This window comes from Mesoplodon mirus, assembly GCF_964341445.2.
Source record: "Mesoplodon mirus genome assembly, chromosome: 14".
NCBI classification, from domain to species: Eukaryota; Metazoa; Chordata; class Mammalia; order Artiodactyla; family Ziphiidae; genus Mesoplodon; species Mesoplodon mirus.
The window spans coordinates 20,311,920-20,338,513 of record NC_138990.1 but is presented as its reverse complement, the minus strand read 5'-3'; the positions used below and the strand labels follow the sequence as shown (position 1 = coordinate 20,338,513).

The window sequence follows — 26,594 nt, the reverse complement described above, 5'->3', positions numbered from 1 at the left end:
GGAGGACAAACCCTGGGAGGACCAGGTTTCACGCTCCACACTCTTACAAATTCAGAGAGAGGTGCGTCAACCCTTCTCTCAGCTCCCCAGCTGTCTGACCCCTCTGCAGATTTCCCTTTCCGTGTGGCTCCCATTTCTCTTAAACAAAAAGGGACTCTACTGAGCATGCTCAGAAGTCACGTGCCTTCACTCCCATTAACCTTAACACCTGCTTTTAAACGGTAAAAGAAGGTGCCGTCAGCATGAAGTACGATAGGAATTTCTATACTTGGTACAAGTTAAATGCGGAAACAATTACGAGTTCTATAAAAGAGGTGGCCGTGGATGTGCAATGTTAATTACATCATGACACCGATGTCCTGGACCAACATCCTCCAGTAAGGACAGTGATTACAGCGTGGGAGTGCACACAGTGCACTCTCCAAAGGGTGGACATGCACGTCTGTGATGTACCCCATACGGAGACAACACACACGGTCAGGTCTTGAAGACCACACTAATCACCCCACCTTAGGAAACAGGGTGTGACTTCTGAGAACAAACACACTTCGACGTAAATCCGTCCCTTCGTTCGCTCTCACAGCATTAACAGGGGTACGTGGTAAAATGCAAAAGTGTTTAAATCTCCTGGAATATTTCATGTAATTGTTAACATAATTTTAGTGCACTCATGGTGTGCTATGACACTATTCACGTCAATGCAATAAGGGACTTTTCTGTGCACTACGTTGTACAGTAAATGTTTACTTTGAAGTTGTGGACAAAAGTGAGGTTTTTCTATCTGCCAACAAACCACAGTAGAGAACTACCCATGCAGTGTCCCAGGAATACGTGGCCCCATTTGTCCCTGACGTCCTAATTCCCAGAGCAAGGAAAGCCCTGATCCCATCTTTGCAGGAGGTCGGGGACATGAGGCATCACAAGCTCTGTGGACTCTGGGCCCCCCCAGACATTTCTAAGCAGAGACGCCCCAGCACTCCAACCCCATCCAACACTTCACCTGTCCTCCCCACACTCGGGAGAAGCATATTTAGATAACTGTGTGAGGGTTTTAGAACTTTTACATATGCACTCGGTTGAAATATATTCAAGGTTCTTACACCAACCATTGTTACAATACTGCTGGGAAACTAGACACAAAGTCCCTGCCCTGTAATCTTTGCAGAGACCTTGTCACCAGCTGATCGGACACTTTCAATGACACCAGTCAAAGAACAGAGAGGAAACTGGAGGTCATACAAAAATGATATGAATAGCCACCAGGAAGGCACTGCACATTTCATCACTGGGTCAGACTGGATTAATACGGTGCTTTATTTAGGTTCCCTGGGATACAGAAAACCACACAACCTTCTAATGCATGGCTTTCACTACAGTGGGTTCCACTCTCCTCGTAGAGGGAGACAAACCTCATCTGCTTCTGCTATGAAAGTGGCGATGCGGGGCAAAAGCAAAACAATCCTTAGTCAAAGCATCACCTAAATCATGGTGCAAGAGAAAACTTCAGGAAGAACTAGACCTACATTTACAACACAAAACTCTAAGTAGCGTAGCAGGCCCCAGCAGGACAGCCTAACATGTATTTAGAGGGATCTTAGTTCCCTGACCAGGGATCGAACCCAGGCCCCCAGCAGTGGAAGTGCAGAGTCCTAGCCACCGGACTGCCATGGAATTCCCCAAAATGAAAACTTTGAAAGGCATTCCATTAGTAAGCATTTCTCACTGGCCCTATACAAGGTGTGACCCTAATATGACAGGCTTATTCTTGGAAGCTGTAGAAATATCCACACCCAACAAGTACCCGCCTTCAAAGTGACCCTCCAACGGCTAAAACTGGATCCAAATGCTACCGTTCTCCGGCCACTTGTAGAACTTTTTGAGAACATCCTTCCAATCAGTGAGTGAATGATACACAACTGCGTCTTTAATAAATAATTTCTTGCTTTATCCACTTCTTGCTTTATAACCATACCTCTTTCTTTAAGAAGCTGAACTCAAAGTACACAATGGCATGCCTCATTCACTGAATTTTGCTTTGAATGATGTAAAGCTATGATCTCAAATCAAATCAGAGTGAAGGTTCTCTACTACTAACATTGTTCAAAGGAATTGACATAAGCAATTCCAGACGCAGTTTGGGGGATACAGCCTGGGTGGAGTTAGTGGACCTGACCAACACTGAATGGGCATCAAACTCTGAAAATTCTTGGTGCCTGACCATCCACCCCAACACTTTATTGTCTTATTTCATGAGATCCAAGAGGTCAGTTTTAAGGCTTCCATTTTAGCACCAGATCACTTGCCTACACTTTTTTTTCTTTTTCTTGGCCGCATGCGGGATCTTAGTTCCAGAACCAGGGATCGAACCTGGGCCCCCTGCAGTGGAAGCACGCAGAGTCTCAACCACTGGACCCAGGGAAGTTCCGCTTTAGGATATATTTGGCTGATCCATACTTTCATTTCTTTGAAACAAAGAGTAACGAAAATCTACTTTTAATTTTTCTTAAAAGAATTCAAGAACATCTACTCTTTTACATAACATATTCAACTTTCACATCGCAGCTTAGAATACCTGAATTCCACGAAATGCCACCAAGTGCTTTTAACAAGGAGTTCAATACTTACGCCATGATGCCCGACAGGTGGAACATCTCGGCTGTGATGTAGGACAAATAGCTGTACAGGAAGACGAACAGCGGTTCGATCACGCGGATGTTGTGTGTGAAGCGAGTGGTAAACGCCGCGATGAAGCCCAGGAAGATGCCAATCAGCACCCCGCCAATCCCCACGACGAAGAAGTTGGCAATTCCAGCAAACACGTCGATGGTCTCGATGGTCTTCATCTGACAGAAAGACTTGAACAGGTTGTACAAGACCTGTGGGAGAGGCAGAGGGCACGTCAGGACCCCCCAACTACCCCGACATCCTCACGGCCCCAGAAGTCTTCCTGCCTCCTAACAAGGGCGTGTCTTCTGTGCCCCAAAGTGGACGATCAGTGGGAGTGACTGGGCATCTCTTTTTTTTTTTTTTTTTGGCAGTACGTGGGTCTCTCACTGCTGCGGCCCCTCCCGTTGCGGAGCACAGGCTCCGGACGCGCAGGCTCAGTGGCCATGGCTCACGGGCCCAGCCACTCCGCAGCATGTGGGATCCTCCTGGACCAGGGCACGAACCCGTGTCCCCTGCATCGGCAGGCGGACTCTCAACCACTGCGCCACCAGGGAAGCCTGTCTTTATCTCATATTTTAACAGTGCGTTTAATAGCTGCAAACAAAAAGCATTGATGAAAGCGTGTCATCAAGAAAACTATTTCTAGACGTGAGAGAGAGGAGACTTCAAAGTTATTTATGTGACCTACTGCTAAAACATCACTTTTCGGATCCTAAAGGATTATTTTAAACAGCTTGGTTGCCGTTCAACATACCCTGCTTGCGTTGCCAATGCTTGGGAAGGAGTATGTCCCAGAGAAAGCTTGTCAGTGCTGGCTGTGAATTTAGGGACACTTCAAGGCCCCTGTTGTGGGGTTGCACCATGGAAGGACCCACCCATCCATACAGGTCCCCTCCCTGAAGACATCCTCCTCCCAGGCCACTGAGGTTCTTGTCCCGCCCACACATGCACCTCTGGTGAAACACAAGACCTGATGGAGCTTTCTTCAAGCCAAGAGGCAGTAACGTGTGTGTGTGTGTGTGTGTGTGCGTATCTACTATAACTTCATGCACATTTGTCCTTCTAAAGTGATGAGACTACACCGTTGCTTGGTTTCTGAAAAATTTACAGTCTTTTACATAGTTTAATTAAGTCTTCAAAAATGTCAGGCATTCACACCTGCCGGGCAGGATGCTTTCAAACATGTTTCCAAGGACCACTGAGCAAATGGCATGGGAAGTGATGCCTTTCTCTGGAGTAATTTTTTCATGAAGCCAGCAAGTGAAATACGGTCAGGCACATGCCCTGCTTCTTGTGATATTTGCAGAGGGAATCTCCAGGAAAGCCGGCTAATGGGACACTGGGATGAACACCTTTGGAGCACAGGCCGTGCTACACCCTCCTTGGGATTCTGAGAAACTCAAAATTAAACCCATCCGTCCACGGGCACACAAAACGTCAGAGGCGATACCAGGACCCAGGTCTCCTAGCTCTGGGTCAGTTCTTCAATTTTAACCATGAGAATGAGTCAGACACTCTGCTAACCAGAGTGTGTCCTGGCAAAAAGCCATTTCACCCTTTTCTACTTCAGTAACGGTCCTTTATAGCCTACACATTACAGGTTTCGGGGAACTTTTCCCTTTTCTACTGGATCATAAACTCCTTGTAATTCAGGATCTTGCCTTATTATGATTTACTTCTTCCATGTTGCCTAGTAGATGATAATAAATGTCTGTTGGTTTTGACAAAAAAAAAACAAACAGTGGATTATTACTTAGAAAGCAGTGGGCTTTTTCCCTTCTCTTGATTGTTGGTGTAACAGTTGAAAGCAGTTGGTATTGGACCACCAAGAAATGACTTGAGCTTAAGAGAAGAAAAAAAGCAACTCACAAGCCCGAGGACTTAAATATCCTGAGGGGTCATCACTTGCCAGAAAAGAACTGGCTTCAAGCCGTGCTGCTTCCTCGCATCCAGAGACTGCTGCATACGTCAGATTTCATCCACATCAACACGCCATGATCACTTCCTGAGAGCGGATCAGAGATGTTCTATATTTACCCCTTGCCTCTAAAGAGCCCAGGCCAAAAGGTGACGGTCACCTGCTGCCCAGGGAGAGGGACAGATTTTCCAGCCTCCAGCCCTGCACAGATAGCCTCCCCGGGCCACTCGGGCTCTGGGTTCCGACCCCCGGTTTCCACTTGCCTGCCTCCCGCCCGCACCAGTTGAGTGGCCCCTGCAGCTACTACAAGACTCACTTCCTTTATACCATTCCTCACTCTCAAGTTGAAAATTGTTGGCTGCCTGACTTAGGGAAGAAGGCTCAATACACCTGATGCATGTTTTTAATGCTTTGTGACACCCTGCGGTCTAGGACAGGGTCTCACCACGGCTCTACAAAGCACACCGTATGTATTTTCAGCCCTGGCCCTGGCTTCTCTTGATAGAAACCCAGCCCCTAAACCGAGGGAAACTCTATCTGTCTTCCATGGCGCCACTCAAGTCGCTGTTCCTCTCCGGGCTTCCTGGATTCCTTCGGCGCCTGCGCGTCGGCCTTCCCTCCGCCCCTCCTGCAACACAGATGATGCCCCAAACCATCCAGCATTTGGGGACGCGCCATCCTGTGTTGCTGGTGCTGCCTCTTGAATGCCAAGCTCATTTCCTCCGAGGAATTAGAAATCCCCTGTGCACAGAACCCAAGTCCTCTCTTTCTGTCTCAGCTCCCCTCCCCCTCCCTACCCCATCTAGACACTGATGAGGCCTCCAAAGGAAGCTCAGGTACTCATTCCAAAGGAACAACAGGAATACACTGTAATCTTTCCCAAGCTGTTTTCCAGGCAGCCCCAGCCATGGCATCTCTCAAACATACATTCTGTGTTTAATATCCCTTTAGGTTTTGCAAAGAGTAAAGCTGAGTCACAGGCTCTTCACTTTCAGTGCGCTGTCAGAAGCTCCAGTTTCATCATTCCACTTCCTCGGATGCTGGGGCCACCTTACGAGAAACTAGCTTAGGTAGAGACGTTACCTTGACAACCAGAAAGCTTTCCATAACCTCCCACCCGTTGTACACTGAACCTGATACCTAGGGATGGGCACAAGATAAAATTCTTTTAGTTACAACCAGCCATAACCCCACAGTTATTTAGTTCATGCCAGTTACGTCCTTTAATTTTACCACAAGGGAATCTATATAGAAAGGTGCTTTTGAAGTTATAATTTACATGTAGTATATGTATATGTATTATGTATGTGGCTACAATTATGTCTCTAGTTGGTCTGTGCAAAGTTGACCTCAACTTGACAACTGTATCTTTAGAAAACCGAAAAGCCAGGGGTGCCTGTTTTCTGGATTCTATCAATATAACAGGCTAATGTGACAGCTGAGTACTTTCAAATGTTTCTACTCATTATTATTTTTTTAAATACTTGTGTATATTAAAATTAGATATGATCTGTTTTGAGCTTTGATTTAAAATGTGCAACAATGCAGTGAAATCATGTACTGCAAGGATGCAAACAATACAGAGTTTTTGTTCAGCATAGCTCTGTTCCAGAAAAAGTTTTCAGGTCGCTTTTCCTGATATGGAACACAAAGGATAATCATTTTTGCGTAAGTAATTTTAAATCTGTTCTGCTATTTGCAAAAGCAAAATTAAGTACCAAGTGGTCACTCTTTACTCTCCAGCTTCCTGAGTTAAATTCCACTGCCCGGCACATAATGTCTGGGCCATTAGTGTGTACCCCTAGCTTCTGACTTAAGAGCCAGCTCTCCTTAACCAACTCTAGTTAGGGTAGACTGAGGAAGCTCTGTAAGTGTTCTTGGAAAATGTGTCAGAATATTCAGTGGTTGCCTTCACACCTTCTAGAAATTACCATGTAAGCCTAACTCATTCGATCATGGACTACAATGGAAACAGCAGTACTTCTCAGATAGCTGAGAACCTGAACAATCTTTACCCAATAAGGGAAAGTTGGAAAGGTTTTCTTAAAATATTTCCTATAAGGGAAAGCACAAAAATCCTATTTAAAAATCTCAGCTTTTTCTTTTTTGACGGTCATTTCTCCAGTTAATGCCAATCTATGATAGCCCCAGACCACAGAACAAAGAGTTTGACTTCAGTTTATATTATATATTATCAATTTCCCTTTGCTTTGAGACATTTTTATGGTAGATTTTCTCCCTTTCAAATCTTCTAAGCTCACTGTTGAACTTACCAGTTAATTGCCTGACCTACAATTGTGCTCATCCTCCAGCCTATGTTTTTTTTTTTTAATTTTATTTATTATTATTTTTTTTTTTTTTTGCGGTACACGGGCCTCTCACTACTGTGGCCTCTCCCGTTGCGGAGCACAGGCTCCGGACGCGCAGGCTCCGTGGCCATGGCTCATGGGCCCAGCCGCTCCGCAGCATGTGGGATCTTCCCGGACCGGGGCATGAACCCGTGTCCCCCGCATCGGCAGGCGGACCTCTACCACTGCGCCACCAGAAAAGCCCCAGCCTATGTTTTTAACCTGACTTCTGTTTAATCTCTACCCTTCTAGTTGCAGCATTTAGTGACTCAGCCTTCTCCATGTATGCAGCAGGGTCTATGTTTTTCATACCTTTCCCTAACCCATGAGTTCCTTAAACCTCTCCTAGAGATAAGACTAGATGAATGAATCAAAGAATCTTCTATAAAACATCTCTACCTCTATTCGTTGAGAACACCTGACTAGGAGACAAAATTATAATTTTTTATACCATTTTCTAATTGTTCCTAACACCTGGTCAATTCAGCCCACTATTCAGCCAGTCTGGTGAAGGAAATACCTGGTGGGTTATTCTAAAGTGTTAGGTGGGCAGAGCCCCCCAAGCACACGCTGATATCTGTGGGAGGTGGCTTTAAGGGTCCACATGGCTTTTGGCCCAGGGTAAATAACCTACCAACGAAGCCTCTTTCATTTGAAACCACTAGAGTCCTTCTGACTTACAGGCTTTGGCCTGGAAACAAGGGCTCCACATCTAAAGAACAGCCATGCCCTTTCTCCGTCCTTGGCCCGCTTCCTGCCGTGGAATGGCTGGCCCTCAACCTGGCTCACTGCCGTCTCTGGGTCAGCCCTCCATCTCAACCGTAAAACCACATCTGATGGCTTTGAGCCTCTGGACAGGAAGCACAGGATGTGCCTCTAGAAGGCACGCTTTAAAGGGTAGTTTAGCCAGATCGTTTGCTGAGATCTGATTCTTGACACACTCAAAGAATGGACCACTGAGGCGAATGAATGAGAAATCTCAGAAGAGAAGGGAAAGCAGTGCAAAGATACAGCAGGTCCTTCTGAAACCGACCTGATGTTGCTACCTTGCCCTAGGAGGAATGCAGCAGGGTGCTATTATTTCTTTGTAAAGTTTTCTATACCCTAAATAGACCCAAGATTCCCACACTGAAATTCCCACAGTCTCCCTAGAACCAAGGTAAAAATGTATATATCTAACATTAGTCATAGTGGAAAACTTCATGCCTCCGGAAATGAGAATGAGTTATAAAACATCTTCATTGTTATGGCAGTTTCCCAGTTAAAATTTAATACTGGTGAGTTAATGACTAAGCACCGTTAATGAATAATGGAATAAATGAAGTGGATTTTGTTACTTGAGTGAAGTAATTGCGCTGTCTCAAAATAGCTCTTAGCTATACTACAAAGTGGTGTTTCCTTATCAGTAAATGATTTTTATGTAATAATATCCACATAGAGTTAACGAACATCCTTAAAGGTGATATTTTATTCAGGTCAGGGGTCTGCATACAGGCTAACAGAGAATAATGTTGGTTTCTATGTTAACTTGTTTTTTGTGTGTCACATTATTGTAAAGTTTAACTGAATTATTAAAAGGATATTCTAAGCTTGTTTCTGAAGCTGATCACAGTAATCTACCTTTGGATGAGGATCAGATGCCCCATGACCTGCACATAGGACATTACACATACTTGAAAAGACATCATTTAAAGAACCCTCTTGGGGACTTGCCCTGGTGGTCCAGTGGTTAAGAATCCACCTTCCAATGCAGGGGACGTACGTTCGATCCCTGGTGGGGGAACTAAGATCCCACATGCTGCGGGACAACTAAGCCCGCGCGCCACAACTACTGAGCCCGCACGCTCTGGAGCCTGCGAGCCACAACAGAGAGAAGCCCGCGCACTGCAACGAAGATCCTGCGTGCCGCAACTAAGACCCGACGCAGCCAAATAAATAAATAAATTAAATTTTCAAAAATAAAAATTAAAAAAAGTGACAAATTACAAAAAGAATCCTCTCTCCAACTTCGATGGAAGGACCCTCATCAGGCACTCTTTAAGCAACACACACACACTAAAACTGAAGCGAATTGACTCTTTTTTTTCTTGAAATCTACGTTAACTTTTAAATGAATCAGGAATACCATTTTAATAATAGGAACTAACAGAGGGGATAATATAAATTACTTAAGTTACTTAAATACACTTTACTTAACATTTCCTTCAATTTTCTTATTTGCAAAATGGGAAGAATACCTATTTCATAGGCTGTTATAAAACTCCGAGCACAAGGTATGCATTCGCTACCGTTCCTATCACCATCACTACTACAGAATCCTGGCTAACCTAAAACAGCATCACCCATGCCCGCCGACTGGTTAACCAGCCCAAGGTCACCTGAGTGTCCTTGACTGGTGGAGAAGGTCTGGACAGCCATGTGGGTGAGGGGAGAGGCTTCTCCCCTGAGCTCAGAAAGCAGGTCAATCCTCCAATGTTAAGCTCATGAGAGCCTCTGACTCTAATTGTGTGGCAATTAGTGAGAATTAAAAATAATTTGCATTTTCTGAATAAATATCCATTTATGGGAAAATGGTGAGGACCCAACGTCTGCTGGCTGAGTAAAAAGAGGAAGTGAGCTGTGTGATGAAAAATCTGCCTCCAATCTGGAAATAAAAAATACACCCTCCCCAGAGGGAGAACAGCACTCAGTGGGCAAGATCCTTTCACCTGTACTATACACGCCACATACTGAGAGCAGCACTTCTCACAAAGAACGCTGGGACCTTAAGTCCTTTGAATTCTGATCAAAACCCATCACTGTTGAAGCTGTCACAGTGAGAAACCTCCAGGGATACACAGGTCACAGTCACTGTGATGCTTCTCTGGCAGCAGCAAAGCCATACAAGCAGGGACCAGCCACAGAGCTGGCAGGATCCAGGCAAAAGGAAGTGAGAGGCCCTTTGTAGAATCACAGATAAATAACAAATAATAAATTTACTGAGAATTTTAAGACAGCGAGAACAGAGCCTTGAACCAAGTGAGGGGCCCTTCCCAGCGCAGGGCTGGGGACCGCTCAGCTGCCTGCTCTGCAGACAGGGTCTCCCCTCAGCAGCTGGTGGGTGGCAGTCCTGGCCTGGTGGAGTGATGTCGTGTGAACCGTCACTCACCACTGTCACGGCATCATTCAGCAGGGACTCCCCAAAGACCAGGATATAGAGCTGCTCGTTGACGTGGATATTCTCGAAGACAGCGAGCACGGCCACGGGGTCCACCGCCGAGATTAAGCTGCCAAAGAGCAGATTCTGGAGCAGAGTGATGTCACTCAGGCCGAAGGCTTCGATCTGGCAGATCCCAAACAGAGACACCCCGATGCCAATGGAATTCCAAAGCGTCCCGACCACGGCGTACCAGAAGATGGTGCCGATGTTCTCGAAGAACGGGCGGGTGGGCATGAAATAGCCCGCATCCAGCACGATGGGGGGGAGGAGGTACAGGAAAAACACGTCCGTCTTCATGGCCGGGGGGGATTTCTCATCCACTCCAAAAATAATCCCACCCAGCAGAAGTCCGACCATGATGAGGAGGCAGCTCTCAGGTACTATGGTAGGTAATTTGTGATACAGATGGAAGCCTGTTAAAGAAAAAATAAATAAAGACGAAATCTGGGTTATGAAAAAATAAAGATGAAATTTGGGTTATGAAAAAATAAATAAAGACGAAATTTGGGTTATGAAAAACTAAAGACGAAATTTGGGTTATGAAAAAATAAAGATGAAATTTGGGTTATGAAAAAATAAATAAAGATGAAATTTGGGTTATGAAAAAATAAAGATGAAATTTGGGTTATGAAAAAATAAATAAAGACAAAATTTGGGTTATGTGAGAATTATGGAAAAGGCAAACTGGTTCCCTCTGACAGAACCAATAGGTCCTATTTCAAAACCTCCCAGGTCAACGTAATTGGCTATACACTGGCTTTAGATATTACGATGCAAAAGTCAGATGATCCCCTTAAAACTATTCACAAAGCACATTCAGGTACACATTTCAATTGAAATCAGAAGTAGAATACTATAGGAACACGATGTCTAAACAGCACAGCTTTCATCTAAATGTCTATTTTCTTAAATAAGACAATGCAATTTTACATTTGAAGCAATATTGTGACTCCCAATATGTTTTCAGATGTCACAAACCATTTCATCCTCATAAAAACCCTAAGGAGTAAGACAAGGAGGTATTTTCACCCCTTTTTTTATTTAAGTGGAAACTGAGGCTCAAAAAGATACGGGGTCTTGCCAAGGTAGCCAGATCACAGGCCAGGTTTTGGATCACCGCTGTCCCCTCTGGTATTGAGAAGAGTTTGTAACTTCCTGAATATCAGTATTTCTAATTTCAGATTCCTTCATTTGGAATGCTGAATACGTTTAATTTTCAGATGTCTGCTCCTTCAGAGACAACCAAATCAACATCAAAGGTCCATCAGATAACTACCGAAAAGTGAGGCATATAAACACGCCATGATCTCCAATGTCATGGAGTTTCTAATCAAGGCAGGAACAGATGTGTTTATGACTTACTCTAGTATAAGGCATCATATGGTAAAGCCCCAGTCAAGCACTAAGGGAACAGAGAAGAGGAAATCTGCTGAGGATGGCACGGATGAGGTAGCATCTTGCATTAATCACATAGAGAAGGCAGGAAGAGTCTCCTAAGAAGTGAAGGAATGGAAGAAAACACCTTTTCCTAATTCATGGTGGAGCCTAGTGTGGCTTTAATGCAGACACCATGTTAGGGGGCGGCCCGTAGCAAGGAAATGGGAGGGAAATGCAGGTGGTACCAGCATGTGGGCAACACAGGAAGCAACTTCACACACGGAGGTCACTTGGCAGGGCTTACGTGAGGCCAGCCCTTATTGGCAAGGCAATAGCGGGCCATCCTGAAGGCATTTCATACCTTTTAGAATTAAAGCAGCATATGGAAATTAGCTGAATTATAGGAAGACTATATTAAAATGACAGAGTAAGTCCTTAGAAACTTACAATCACCACAGGTTTAACAAGTAAACCCTTAGAAGCCTACAAAACATAAAGAAGTCACAGCATGAAATATGTGTGGGCCCCCCAAAATGTAACCATAATTTGAAGAAATTTAAAATTTCTTTAAGAATTAGTTTCTAAATAATAAAGTGAACATCTTTAGATTGGGTATTCAACTCATCCCTCCAGCTTGGATTATTTTCTTACTCACATTACAGCAGACTCCAATTATCATTGGGGAATAAATGCATTCAGCTGATGCAGCCACGCCGGACCCCTGACCCTCTGGCCTGTTGACCTCTCTGTGTTAAACAGAAAAGTTAAAAAAAATATGTCCACAGGGCTTCCCTGGTGGCGCAGTGGTTGAGAGTCCACCTGCCGATGCAGGGGACGTGGGTTCGTGCCCCGGTCCGGGAAGATCCCATATGCCGCGGAGCGGCTGGGCCCGTGAGCCATGGCCGCTGAGCCTGCGCGTCCGGAGCCTGTGCTCCGCAATGGGAGAGGCCACAGCAGTGAGAGGCCCGTGTACCGCAAAAAAAAAAAAAAAAAAAAATACATCCACTGAAAACCACATCTTTGCAACCCCTCCGCACACTGATTCCTTCTTTTATACCAACTTACCCTGTAATATAAGGATGTCCTGGTACAGCCTCCCTGGCCCCCTGGGGTCCAGTGCCATCTGCTCCTTGGTGGAATGCAGAGCACAAAGGCCCAATCTGAGGGCGCCCTGTGTGCCCTGGGCCGTAACAGCTGCCCCCTGGCTTGGAATCCAGCTCCCCGACTCCCTGCGTGTGGCCTCGGAGGGGTTCCCACCAGGCCCAGGCCAGGTGTGCTCACCTGTGAAATGGGGATACACACACCTTTCCCATAAAGAGCTGTAACCGTAACTAACCACTGGCCTGCAATGTCACGTATGCCCCGACATTTTGTTTTCTGTCTCTCTTCTACTTGAAAAAGCAAGAGAAAACTGTTCTCAAGAAATGCCCGGAAGCAAGGAACAGGATCTCTGCTGACCGACTGGAAACCGGACAAAGCCTGCTTTGGCGGGCTCCTGCTTCCTCTACTGCCTTTTTCTTTCCTGTTCTGCCACCCAGCCTTGGTAGCCTGTGCTCTCACACGGGGCGGGTGGGGGGGGGGGGGGCATCCTTCACTGGGTTGAAAGGAGATCCTTACTCCTAAGAACGGAGCATGGGAGACCAGGTAGGTGGGAGAAAGGAAGAAACACTGCCTGCTTAAACTCATCACAGGGAAGGACCAATGGCCGCCGTGCTTGCCACGTGACTGATCCTGACCAGGATCCCAGGTGCGCGGGAAACCAGGATGCAGTCAGACAGAAGGGCCACCAGGCTGGAGGGCTAAAGGGGGCCTGGAGCAAGGGAAGGGAGCAGGGGGAAATCCCGTGGTCGCCCAAATCAGAAAAGAACGGCAACAGGCCAAGCGCACTTGTTTAAGAAAACAGATGTTTATATTTAGAAAAGGCTGTTCGCCTTTCTCTTCTGAATGCTTAGGCCATTCAGCACTGGTCTGAGTGACCCTTGCTTGAAATAGGATGGCAGTTACTGAATCTGCCCAGTTGTTCCACAGGCAAGAAGGGATTAGATGAGGCGCAGTCACAAGAGATCTGAGTCCGGTGCTTTTTGGGGAACATAAGCAGAGACGCTGAATTTTATAACACTCCCTCCTGGCAGAAACGGTTCTGTGCGGAAGTGTCTATTCTTTCACCAACCACAGGAGTCAAACCTCCTAGCAAAGCAGTTAGGCAAAACAAAACAAAATAAAGGCTTCTTAAATGTCACTGTTCACAGAATGAAACAAATACATCAGCATTTACACACGTGCATATATTTATGGCTCCCCTGGCCACAACCAAGTATTTCTTGAAGAGAAAATGAACTTGAATAGACCAGGGTCATTAACCCACCTAACAGTATTGACAGATACATCAGTTATCAGGAGAAAACTTTTTGATGATTTTTACAAGGCTGAACATGAGCTACTGAAGGTACAATCTACTATTTAGTCCAGGGGTCAGTTAACTTTTTTCTGTAAAGGGCCTGATAGTAAATGCTCTCAGCTTGCAGGGCATACTTTGCTATTATAGTACAAAAGTAGCCAGAGTTAATATCTAAATGCATCGGTGTGGGTGTATTCCGATCAAAGTTTATTCATGGGCATTGAAACTAGAATACAGTGTTATATGTCACCAAATATCATTCTTGTTTTGATTTTGTTTAACCATTTAAAAATGTCAAAGCCATTCTTGACCCACAGACCATATAGAACCATGCTGGGTGCCCTCTCTGGCCCCTGGGCTGTGGTTTACTTACCCTGGTTCAGTTTGTACCTTGTACTTCCTGCTAACTTTTATTTAGAGTGTCTGGGGCATTGTACTTGTGTCATTCACTTTTTATTTCTGGAACATAAAAGTCTATGAGGATGGATGCTTTAAATTTTATTTTATTTTAATTGCAACAGAAATTCACTTAGTGGGAAAGGGAACAGAATTAGGATCTCATACCAAATACATAGTCAAGTGACTCTATCTTCCTTTCTCTTTGCATATAAGTGTTGGAATGAACTGAACTTAAAAACTAAAGATCTAGGTATAACTGAGTGCAATGCAATTAATTCACTATATTTTCTCATTACACATAAAATAATCCATTTGTTAAATTCTGGAAAGAAAGCAAAGTGAACAGTAACACAGGAAGCTTCCAGAGAGCAGGATCCATAAAAGAGCAACAATGTAAAAATCTGAATCAGAGAAAACCACCCCTCCACCACCACCATCACCAACAAAAAATTACAAAATGTTTCCAAAAAAATACAGTTCTAATTAACCAGCTGCACAACAGCAAGGGAAAGTGGAAACCTGCAGAGGTAAGAAGAGAGAAACACCTTCAGTTGAGAAACTTCTCACTGGAGGTGAATACAGACACACACGTTCTAACTAATGCTCCACGTTTTAAGAGAGCCTAAAAAAATAATGAGATTTATTAGATCCACAAATATTTGCCAAGCCCATGTTAAGTAGGGGACAAGTACCCTTGGGAACAAGGTCAGTGAGGGCAGCCAGACCCTGTGGCTGCCAGACCCAGAACTAGCTTCCCCGGCTGGTGCTTCTTGAAGCAACCCTGGGAAACTGTGGATTTAACATAAAGAATATTCAGAAAGTTATGCCCATTTGGTTGGAGAACAAAAGGTAAATATTTATGGAATACATTAAACTTGTTTTTAAGAGAAATAAACAAGTTTGTTCAAGTCTAAAAATGCTGACTTTATGTATCCCAATTCACATAGCAATCAAATATACATTAAAAAAAATAGAATTGCAACATGCAATAGACAGAAGCAGAGAGAAAATAGTAAGAAGTACCACTCTGATCAGATACATAAAAACAAACTGCTATCACTGCATGATAACTCTAGTCGACAAAGACCAAGTAAGAAAATTTAACTCTAAAAATAAGTAGAATCAAATTGAGTAAATAAATAATACAAGCAAATAATAAAAAGATAAGCAAATAAATACATAAAAAGAATAGAAGTCAGTAAATAGCAGAATTAACTGCTCTATGTCAGTAACATTAACCTGAGAATATGGATTTCTCACAACACTTAGTCACATGCTGGGATTGAAACACACATCTAATTTCTCTCCATCAAAAAGTAGCACCACTGTGAAGATAGAGGTCTTAAGAATGCTCCACTTATGAGATCTGCAAAGGACTTATAATAATAGATTAATTGAAAAATATGAAATTATAAAGGAAACATTAAAATTTTGTTGGGATTATCCCAAAGCAGAACTTAGATGGTATTTAATTTTTCCAAATGACTTGACCACTTACAAAAAAGAGAAAACCAATAATATGTGTTTAGTCTGTCCATGAAGAACCTGAGAAGGAACAAGCAGAGTTAAACCCTTAAGAGGGTATTTGTTGAGTACCTTCCCTATATAAGACTCTGAGGGGCCCAGAGATGGATCACAAATGGGCCATGTCTTCAGTGAGCTTATATTTGGCACATAAGATAAGACTGTAAGTAATTATAGTACAAGATAGAAAGTGATACATGCTATGAAAGAAGAGGTATAATAAGTACCAGGGAAGTAAGGAGAGGAGGGAAATTAATTCAGATGAGGAAATTCAAGAAGGAACTGGAGCAGGTGGCACTGAGATAGCTGGATGTGGATATTTCCATTCGGAGGGGAGGAAGCACAAGGAAGACAGGAGGAAAGGCTGGGCATCCTGAGGACAGGGTGGCAGGGCTGGCCTGAATATGAAGAGTATAGGGCAAGTCAACGGAGAGGGGCCATCAACCGGGGAGCAGCCACACTGTAGAAGGCCTGGAAAGCTGATCCTTCAAAACCTGCCTTTGTTCTGTGGGTAAGGGGACGGGGAGCCAGTGAGGGTGTCTCAAACCATCCTTGTCTTCCACACATGGAGTGGACAAGCTCCTCCCAAGAAACCAGAGACCAGACTTTAAAAATGAGAGGATCAAGGCCGTCCAGTTAGAGTTTTAAACCAGATGTATGTGATTAACCATCGGTAGAAATAAATAAAAAGTTGATGCAAACATGTGACTAAAAAGTGTAAGAACACCCCAAACTCCAAAGGGATCTATACATAATCTCATAAAGTCCAGTCTGTAAGGAGAGCCACTCAGCACATGGAGGGGTTAATGACAGAATCCTACTATTTAGCAATGAAAAAAAGAAAAAAAAAACAGTTACATATAACAAAAGAAAAAACTACATTGCAGCATTATATATGACAGGGAAAAAGCAAGCAATAAAACGTATCCATCTCATTCAATCTTTTTTTTCATACAATAGACATTTATGGAGACCCCACTCTGTGCTGGGTACCATATCAAAGCACTAGGGATGTAGTGGTGAATAAAAGAAAGTTTTTTTCACTGGAACGCTTCAGTGATGGGCAATAAAATATATAAATCAACCAATAAATACACAGTTGACAGGTGCTGATGAACACTACAAAGAAAGGCAGAGAAGGGTGAGAGTATCCAGAAGGACAGGACGGGATAGAATCTGACATCAGTGTGGGCAGGGAAAGCCTCTTTGATGGGTGACATCTGAACAAAACCCTACATGAAGTGAGGGTGTGGGACATGGTGGAAGAACTTTCTAAAAGAGAGGAACAAGGGCCCTGAGTTGGGAGCACCCTGAGCAAGGCGGCTACTGCGGCTGGAGCATGGGAAGTAAGGAGAACATGGTAGGAAATGATGAAAGAGAGGCAGCAAAATGCTAGAGCACGCCAAGCCTGTCACCACGGGAAAGACTCTGGATATTCTCTGAGACCAACAGGGAGCCACTGAAGGTTTCTGAACAGAGGAGTGTCATCATCAGATTCACAGTTTTACAGGGTCATTCTGGCTGCTGTGGAAGAAGAGAAGCAGGAAGACTAGTCAAGAATCTTCCAGCAACATGAGAAAGAGATGATGGTGGCTTTCATGAACATGCTGGGGAGAATGAGGAGAGGTTGGATGCTGGATATATTTTGAGAGCTGCTCCAACAGAATGTGTTGCTGGCCTGGATGAGGGATGTGAGTGTTATACTGTGATATAATTTTTTTTTTAAATAGCTATTTTGTTCTTCATCCCCAGCTCCTGGACAGAGCTCCTAAAACCTTGCTAACTCCCTAAGCAATAAAGGTGCTAAGAGCCTCTTTTGTTCTACTATTTGGTCTTTGCCTTCAAGTCTCAACACAGAGTTCTTAACTTCCTTGGAATTTTCTGGGTGACAGGAGCATCTTTTGCTCTAATCTTGGTAGGCTCCTGGATACATTACCAGAAAGACCAACTATGAGTAGAAGCTTGGAATATTCAGCTCCACCCCTCCCCCACCACTGGCGGTGGCCTTACTAATTGATCTGGCCCATGTGATGGAGCCTCAATAAAAGCCCCTCAACTATGGGGTTCAGAGAGCTCCTGGGTTGATGAACAAATCTACCCACTGGGAAGGTGGTACATGGCAACTGCACAGGGACAGAAGCTCCTGAACTCAAGACCCTTCCAGACCTTACTCCATGTATCTCTCTATCTAGCTGTTCATCCGTATCTTTTATTATATAATAACCCAGTCAACATAACTGTTTCCCTGAGTTCTGTGAGCTATGCTAGCAAATTACTGAACCCATGGAAGGCATCGTGAGAACCCCAGGTTATAGTCAGCCAGTAAGAAGCACAGGTGACCACCTGGGACTCACAGATGGCAGCAGCAAGGGGGGCGGTATTGTGAGACTGAGCCCTGGACGAGTGGGATCTGATGCCAAGTCCAGGGTGATAATATCAGAACTGAATTGAACTGCAGGACACCCAGCTACAGTCCACAGAGGATGGAGAACTACGTGGTGTGGAAAACCCGCACACGCTTTGGTGGCCAGAAGTCTTCTGTGAGTGAAGAGAGAAAAACAGTGAGTGTTTTTTCTTTCCGTGAGACAGATGAATCCAAGGTGAATCCAAGGCTTTTGGCTCAAACATCTGGGTATAGAGTGGGGTTATTTACTGAGATGAGAACAGGGAGAGAGGAGGTTTCAGGGGAGAAAAATCGAGATTGTAAATGCCAATCAGAATCTCCTCGGAAAATACCCAAGGGAGCTTAACAAGTTGACAGCAAGACCTAGCTAGAAGAAATGACAGACGATTTCTATAGAACATCATAGATGAGCAATGAGCTGCTACTTCTTTTTTTAAAAAAAACGTTGTAAAGTCTCTTGATTAGTTTTCAACTTTCAGAATCAACTTAAGAGATGAAAGACGTTAATGATGGTTACAGGCCAGAATGTAAATCTTACCAACCTTGAAAATATAAAAATAAAGGTATATCTGGTCAAAACTGGAGAGAAAGTTCTTAATATACTCATTTTTGAAAATGGGAACTGAGAGATATTGGCTAAAACTGATACAGCAACAAAAATCTGGTCAGGAAATTAAAAGCACTTACCTCTGAAAAGCAAGTCTAGGCTTAAGGAACTGAGGGAACTGTTATTTGTTATAAGCTCTTTAGGATAACTTAAAAAAAAATGTAATACCACACATATACTACTTTCATTAAAAACAATAAAAACCACTGTCAAAAATACTGCCCTGTGTTCTTATTAAGCCCATAATGGACAACGGGGTGAAACAGCAGGTCCAAATAATGTCAAACAGTGGTACAACAATGGGGAAAGAAAGCATAATTTAATCAGAGGTTTTAGATGTATAAATAAAGAGAAATCACACACACACATAAATACACACACCCGTACACACACATTTCTTTTTTGCTTCTACAACTGTAGAAAATTCCATATAGATCAAAGAGTTTAAAATTTTTAATATCTATGAAAACAAGAAAAATCCTATGCTGCAATCATCTCACTTACAAAGAAGTGATATATTATAATCAGTGGCCAAAAAGTAAAGAATTTTAAGATAAAAGCCAGGTATGCCTGAATTCACCTTTGTAAAGTCTGCAAAAAAAAAAAGTAAGAAAATGAAGATTAAAAAAACAAAAAACCGGGCTTCCCTGGTGGCGCAGTCGTTGAGAGTCCGCCTGCCGATGCAGGGGACGCGGGTTCGTGCTCTGGTCTGGGAAGATCCCACATGCCGCGGAGCGGCTGGGCCCGTGAGCCATGGCCGCTGAGCCTGCGCGTCCGGAGCCTGTGCTCCGCAATGGGAGAGGCCACAACAGTGAGAGGCCCACGTACCGCAAAAAAAAAAAAAAAAAAAAAACCAACTGTTGCTTCTGGTAATATGGAGTATGTATTTTTCTCTGTTCCTCCCACTTAGTACACTTAAAAAGCCTAGGTATCATGTACAAAACAAGCACAAGGAGACTCTGAAAGATGGAGAGAAGGAGGATGGCTAGGGACCTCGGGATCTGAAGAACAATACGGCAGGGAGTTCCCTGTGTTTCCTTTTTGCCTCTAATATCCCAGACTTGGAGCTGAAGAAGCCAGCGACCTGGAAATGCCAATGGGAGCTGAGAACAAGAGCCCCAACAAAGCCCACTCCATCCAGACAACGGACCAGGAAAGAGGCAGCCTCACAACACATAATACTTCTAGATAATAACTGCTCTATTCCAGCCAAACCCACAGAGAGAAGCACACCACAATGAGAAGCCCATGCACCACAATGAAGAGTAGCCCCTGCTCACCGCAACTAGAGAAAGTCTGTGTGCAGCAATGAAGATCCAACACAGCCAAAAATAAATAAATAAATTTGTTTTTTAAAAAATTCAATTGTATTGGCTCAACAGCAGAATATTAGTAAACTGGAAGTATGAATTAGTAAACAGGAAAGAATTACTAAATTAGAAGACAGAATGGTAGAAATTAACCAATCTGAATGACAGAGAAAAAACAGGCTTAGAACATGAGGGACCTGTAAAATTATAGTGAAAGATCTAACATTCATGTCATCAGAGTCCCAGAAAGAGAAAAGAAAGAGGGTGGGGCTGGAAAAGTACTCAAGAAATAATGGACAAAAACTTCCAAAATTTTGCAAAAAATATAAACCTACAGAATGAAGAATATGAATGAGCCTCAAAAAGGATAAACCCAAAGAAGTCCACATCATGACAAGCTATACACAAACTTTTGAAAATACATAAAAAGAAAAAAATCTTGATAGCAGATAGAGAAAGGATACCTTATCTATAGATGAGAAAATAGAATTTTAGCAGATGTCTCTTTGAAAATCGTGGGGATTATCAGGAAGTGGCACAACATTGTTCACGTGCAGGAAAAAAAAAAAAAAAAAAAGAACTGTCAACCCAGAATTCTATAACCAGCAAAAACAGCCTTCAGTAATGAAGAAGAAATCAAAACATTCTCATTTGAAGGAAAACTAAGAATATTTGTTGCCAGCAGACCTGCCCCAAAATAATGGCTAAAGGAAATTCTCAGTATGGAAAGCAATGGAATCTTGGAACATGAGGAATTAAGGAAAAAGTAAAAATACAAGAAATTCAATACATTTTCTTTCTTCCCTTGAATTTTCTAAATTAAGCTTGGCCACTGAAGCCAAAATTACAATGCTGGTTGATGTGGTTCTCAATGTACATAGAGAAAATGTTTTTAAGACGACTATATTGTAAGTGGGAGAAGGTAAAAAAACATAAAGGGAGGAAAGGTTTCTTTACTTCACTCACACTGGTAAATGACCACATGAGTAAACTGCCACTAGTTACATATATATATATATATATATATATATATATATATATATATATATACACACACATACATATACACATACTGATGATGTAATACTTGGAGGAAACACTAAAAAATGCTATACAAAGAGATACCCTCAAAAACTATTGATAAATGAAAATGGAGTTCTAAAAAGTGTTCAAGTAACCCACAGGAAAAGAAAACAGAGAAATGAAAAACAAGGAGAAAATAGAAAACAAAAGAAAAAGTGAGAGATTTAAACCCGAACACCACAAACACACCAATAGTTACAAAAAATGTAAAGTGTCTAAATGCATCAATTAAAAGACAGCTGTTAGTAGAATGGATTAAAAAGCATGACCCAAGTATATGTTGTCTAAAAAAATTTCACCTCTATACAATGATATAGGCAGGTTGAAAGCTAAAGAATGGGAAAAGTTACATCATTAAAATATTAATCAAAAGAAAGTGTAATTGGCTATATTAATATCTAATAAAGTAAGCTTCAGAGCAAAGAAAATTACCAGAGACAGGCAGGGACCTTAAATAATTATAAAAGGGCCAATCCACCAAGAAAATATGGCAAGCCCAAATGTGTATGCACCAAATAACAGAACTATAAAATATATGAAAAAAAAACTGATAGAATTGAAGGGAGAAATAGGCAAATACATAATTACAGTTAAAATCTTCAACATCTCCTCTCTCAATAATTGGTAAAATAAATAAGTAGATCATCAACGAACAGGATCTAATCCTATAGAAGACTTCAACCAACAACAGCAGAATACACATTCTTTCCAAGAATCCACAGATTATATACCAAGATAGAACATTTCCTCGGCCATAAAAACAAATCTCAACAAATTTAAAAGAACTGAAATCATACAGGGTACATTCTCTGATCTCAACAGAGTCAAACTGGAAATCAGTAACATACAGAAAACAGGAAAATCTCTCAACTTGGAGACTTAACCACACACTTCTAGATAATCTATGGGTCTTCACACCCACTAGGATGGCTGTAATCAAAAAGACAGATAATAACAAATGTTTTTGTGGATGTGGAGAAATCAGAATCCTCATGTGCTGGTGAGAATATGAATCATGCAGCCATTTTGGAAGACAGTCTGGCAGTCCCTCAAAAAGTTAAAGACTTATCATTTGACCTAGGAAATTCACTATTAGGTATATATCCCAAAGAAACGAAAACCTGGCCATATAAAAACCGGTACACAAACATCCATAGCAGCATTATTCATAATAACCAAAAGGTGAAAACAACCCAAATGCCCATCAACTGACAAATGGATAAACAAAATGTGGTAAAACCATATAATGGAATCTGATTTGGCCATAAAAAGGATGGCATACTGTCACATGCTACTACAAGGATGAACCCTGAAAATGTGCTAAGTGAAAGACAGAGTCACAAAAAACCACATACTGTATGATTCCATTTATAGGAAATGTCCAGAATAGGCAAATCTACAAAGACAAGGTAGATTAGGGACTTCCTAGGGCTGGGGCAGGATGGGGAAATTGCCCAGGCATAGCTAAAATATATGGAATTTCTTTTGGGAGTGGTGAAAATATTCTAAATTTGATTGTAGTGATGGTTGCACATCTGTGAATATACTGAAGACCATCAGATTGTACATTTTAAATGGGTGAAATACATGCTATGTAAATTACATCTCAATAATACTATTCAAAAAAATCCATGGGTCAAAGAGGAAGTCTCAAGGGAAGTCAAAAAATTGAACCGAATGAAAATGAAAATGCAACATATCAGAAGATGGGACACAGCTAAAATAGCACTGAGAGAGAAATGGATAGCACTAATGCATTCATTAGACAAGAGGAAAAGTCTCAAATCAATAATCTAATCTTCCACTTCAGGAACCTAGAAAAAGAAGAGCAAAATAAACCCAGAAGAATCAGAAAGAAGGAAACTAAAGATAAGAGCAGATATCAGTGAAATTGAAAACAGAAAAATAGAAAAAAATCAGTGGCATAAAAAGCTGGTTCTTCTCCAAGAGTGATAAAATCGACAAACCTCCAGCAAGACTACCAAGATAAGAGAAGACAAAAATTGTCAACATTGGGAATTTAAAAGGGTACCACTACAGAGCGGGTGGACATCAAAAGGATGGCAAAGGAATACTATGCACAACTCTACACATACATATGACACCTTAGATGCAATGGACCAATTCCCTAAAAAACACAAACAACCACAACTCACCCAAAATGAAGGAGATCAGTTGAAAAGCCCTGTAAAATAAATTGAATTTGTAACTTAAAACGTATCAAAAGAAAAAAATCTCCTGGCTCAGATGGTTTCACTAGTGAATTCTACAAAACAACACCAATTCTACACGATCTCTTCCAAACAATAGAGGAGGAAAGATTTCCCAATTCATCTTATGAAGCTAGTATTACCCTGATGTCAAAACCAAAGACAGGACAAAAAGGAAAGCCAGAGACCAATAATATCCTTTATGAGTATTGCAAACACTGTATTTTAAAATAAGAAATATGTTTTTTGTCTTTGACCCTCAGTTCCTGGCACAGAGCTCCTAAAACCCTTGGTATTTCCTAAGTGTCTTTTGTTATGTTAATGAGGTCACTTTCGGAAAGTCCCTGGGGCCCCTTATCTTGTCTGCCCCATGAGGGAGGGGCTCCTTAAGGAAACAAAGTTTCACCTGAGAAATGAAGAGGAATAGGAATTGTCAAAGCCAGGAGGGGTGGAAGGATCTTCCAGGGCAGCGGGAACAGCACATGCAAAACTCTCTGGAGTGGACATGACTGTGGTCCATAGGAGGTGCTGCCAGAAATCCAAGAGAGAGGGTGAGAATGACCAGTCCTGGCCTTTTTGTCCACAGCCTGGATTTACCCTGAATTAGTGGGAAGTAGTAACACCTGACATGGTCAAGGATATGAAAAAACAGGTACACTTTTCAATCAAGACATTGACAAAGTGTTTTGAGAGGACAGTGTTGACCCACGGGGCTCTCTGCCCTCAGTAACACTGTGCCAAAGTCTTGAGAAGAGGTTTCTTGCACTAGACCACTGACCCTGCCTTTGATCTGGCTCTTTTCCGGGGATTTTACTCCACATCTACGGAGAGACACACCGGGAAAAGGTATGAGCTGCACATGTTCTCTGTGGAGCTTCCGATACCTGAAAGCTAAAAAGTGTGTGCCTCACCTTTTATCACAGTCCCTCACTTTCCTACTTCCAACTTTTCTAGCTGTCTTCTTTAAGTTTGTTCTTTTGTTTCCCAATGGAATGCATAGCCAACTGGTTTATATCTCATTACACTAAAGGTTTATGGTTTTATCACTGCTGGCAATTTGCACCTTTGTCTCAATGTTGTTAAGGTTGTAAGAACTACACTGTAAAAGTAAAACCTTCACTTTAACGAAACACAAAAGAACAAATATTGCATGATTCTACTTATATCAAATACCTAAAGCAGTCAAATTCACGGAGGTAGAAAGTAGAGTAGAGGTTACCTGGGATTGGCAGGAGGAGGGTGGGGACTTACTGTTTAATGGGCAGAGTTTCTGCTGGGGAAGATGCAGAAGTTCTGGAAATTGATAGTGGTGATGGTTGCACAACACTGTGAATGTACTTAATATTGCTGAATTGTACACTTAAAATGGTCAAAATGGTCAGTTTTATGTTATATATAGTTTACTACCATGGAAAAAAATCTTCACTTTCATTTTTCACTTTCCTACTCATTTTTGTTAAATAATTATGGCAAAGTAAAATGAAATACTGACAGAACTGCATAAGCACTGCTAAACAAATAAGCATGAAAAGATGATGTTGCTAAAACCGATGTCTGCTGATAGGCACTGTCACCATGCATATCACCCCAAATACTAACTGGTTGGCTGATCCCCGGCCTCTGAACTGGGCCTTTGAAAGGCAACTCTAGGAGCACTGATATAAAATGAGCAAAGTCTGAGCTCTTCAAAAATGAGAAGCAAAACAGAATTTTTCTGCAAATCAAAGGGTAAAAAAAGTAATTTTTACAAAACTGATCACAGTAAGACATCAGAAAAAGGGAAATGGGTGAGGAAATTATAACATATTAACATGATATAACAATCTACTGCTGCACATATGTTTATTATATCAATATTTTCATGGGTTTATTCAAAATAATGGTCAGTGAACAAGGGCACAAGAAGAGTTACAATATTGTTTTAATTATATTTAAAACTATTAAATTCACTTATTTTATTCATCGAAATATTTTAAAGGAAAGTGCTTACATGGGACCTGAGAATCTACTGAGACTCTAAGACCAGATATTCTTTTTTTTTTTTAATTTATTGCTGTATAGTTGATTTACAATGTTGTGTTAATTACTGCTGTATAGCAAAGTGATTCAGTTATACAATACACATTCTTTTTCATATTCTTTTCCATTACGGTTTATCACAGGATATTGAATAGAGTTCCCTGTGCTATAAGGATCTTGCTGTTTACCCATCCTATATATAATAGTTTGCATCTGCTAACCCCAAACTCCCAAGCCATCCCTCTCCCACCCCCCTCCCCCTCAGCAACCACAAGTCTGTCCTCTATGTCTGTGAGTCTGTTTCTGTTTTCGCAGGTATGTTCCTTTGTGTCGTATTTTAGATTCCACATGTAAGTGACAGATATTCTTATTTAAATTGACAAAACAGGGAAGTTTTCTCAAGGGTAAGTAACACTTTCACTTAGGGTACGAATAACTGTCAGGGTGACATTTGATTTACCCACAGAATTTACCTTTCACAGATGACGAAGCTGCTGTGTGATTCAACTAAACATCAGAGGCAACGTGAGAAGGACCCGCCGGCCTCCTGACAGCCATCCCAGCACTGTTTCCACGCCTGGGATCCTTATTCAAGGTGTAAAACAAGAAAGCCTCTCACTTAGATATTCCATAACAGCCTTCCCATACTCCCAAAGGTAAGAGTATGTCACCATTTGTATTTACTTATTTCCCTTTTTGTAACATGATCCCACTCTGAGAATGGCACTCATTTTGATTATTATTAAGTGGACTATGGAACACATTCCAGGTGACCCTGAGTGCATCAGTGTCCCAAACAACAGACTCTGCTGCCTTCAGTATAACCAGGTATAAACCCGAGAAGCAAAATTTCAAATAACATGAAAAAGTCTGGACCACAGGTTGCAAACTGGCAGGCCACGGGCCGTCATGGCCGGCAGGCCTGTTTTGTTGTGTTCATCTGGTGTTTTTAAATACGGAGCTAATATTTGGAAACAGAGTTAGCACGTACAAATTCTCTTGTCTGGTTTATCTTGAAAAGATCAGCAGATTGGGCCCTTTGCCCTCCGCTCCATACCAATGTGTGCAGGGGGGCAACCAGCTTTAGCCAAGACAAGGGTTGGTCCTCCAGCTCTCCTGCCTGCTTCCCCG

General features: G+C 42.3%; 1 protein-coding gene across 1 annotated transcript in view; it reads right to left on the bottom strand.

Moving 5' to 3' along the window:
* The window catches only part of SLC9A2 (solute carrier family 9 member A2), a gene marked incomplete at both ends in the record, with an annotated part of 85,611 nt that overhangs the window by 41,485 nt on the left and 17,532 nt on the right, over window positions 1–26,594 (bottom strand). The window contains 2 exons of the mRNA XM_082642679.1: window positions 2,626–2,876; window positions 10,082–10,545. Coding sequence (XP_082498805.1) covers window positions 2,626–2,876; window positions 10,082–10,545 — 715 coding nt within the window. The remainder of the gene's footprint in view (window positions 1–2,625; window positions 2,877–10,081; window positions 10,546–26,594) is intronic.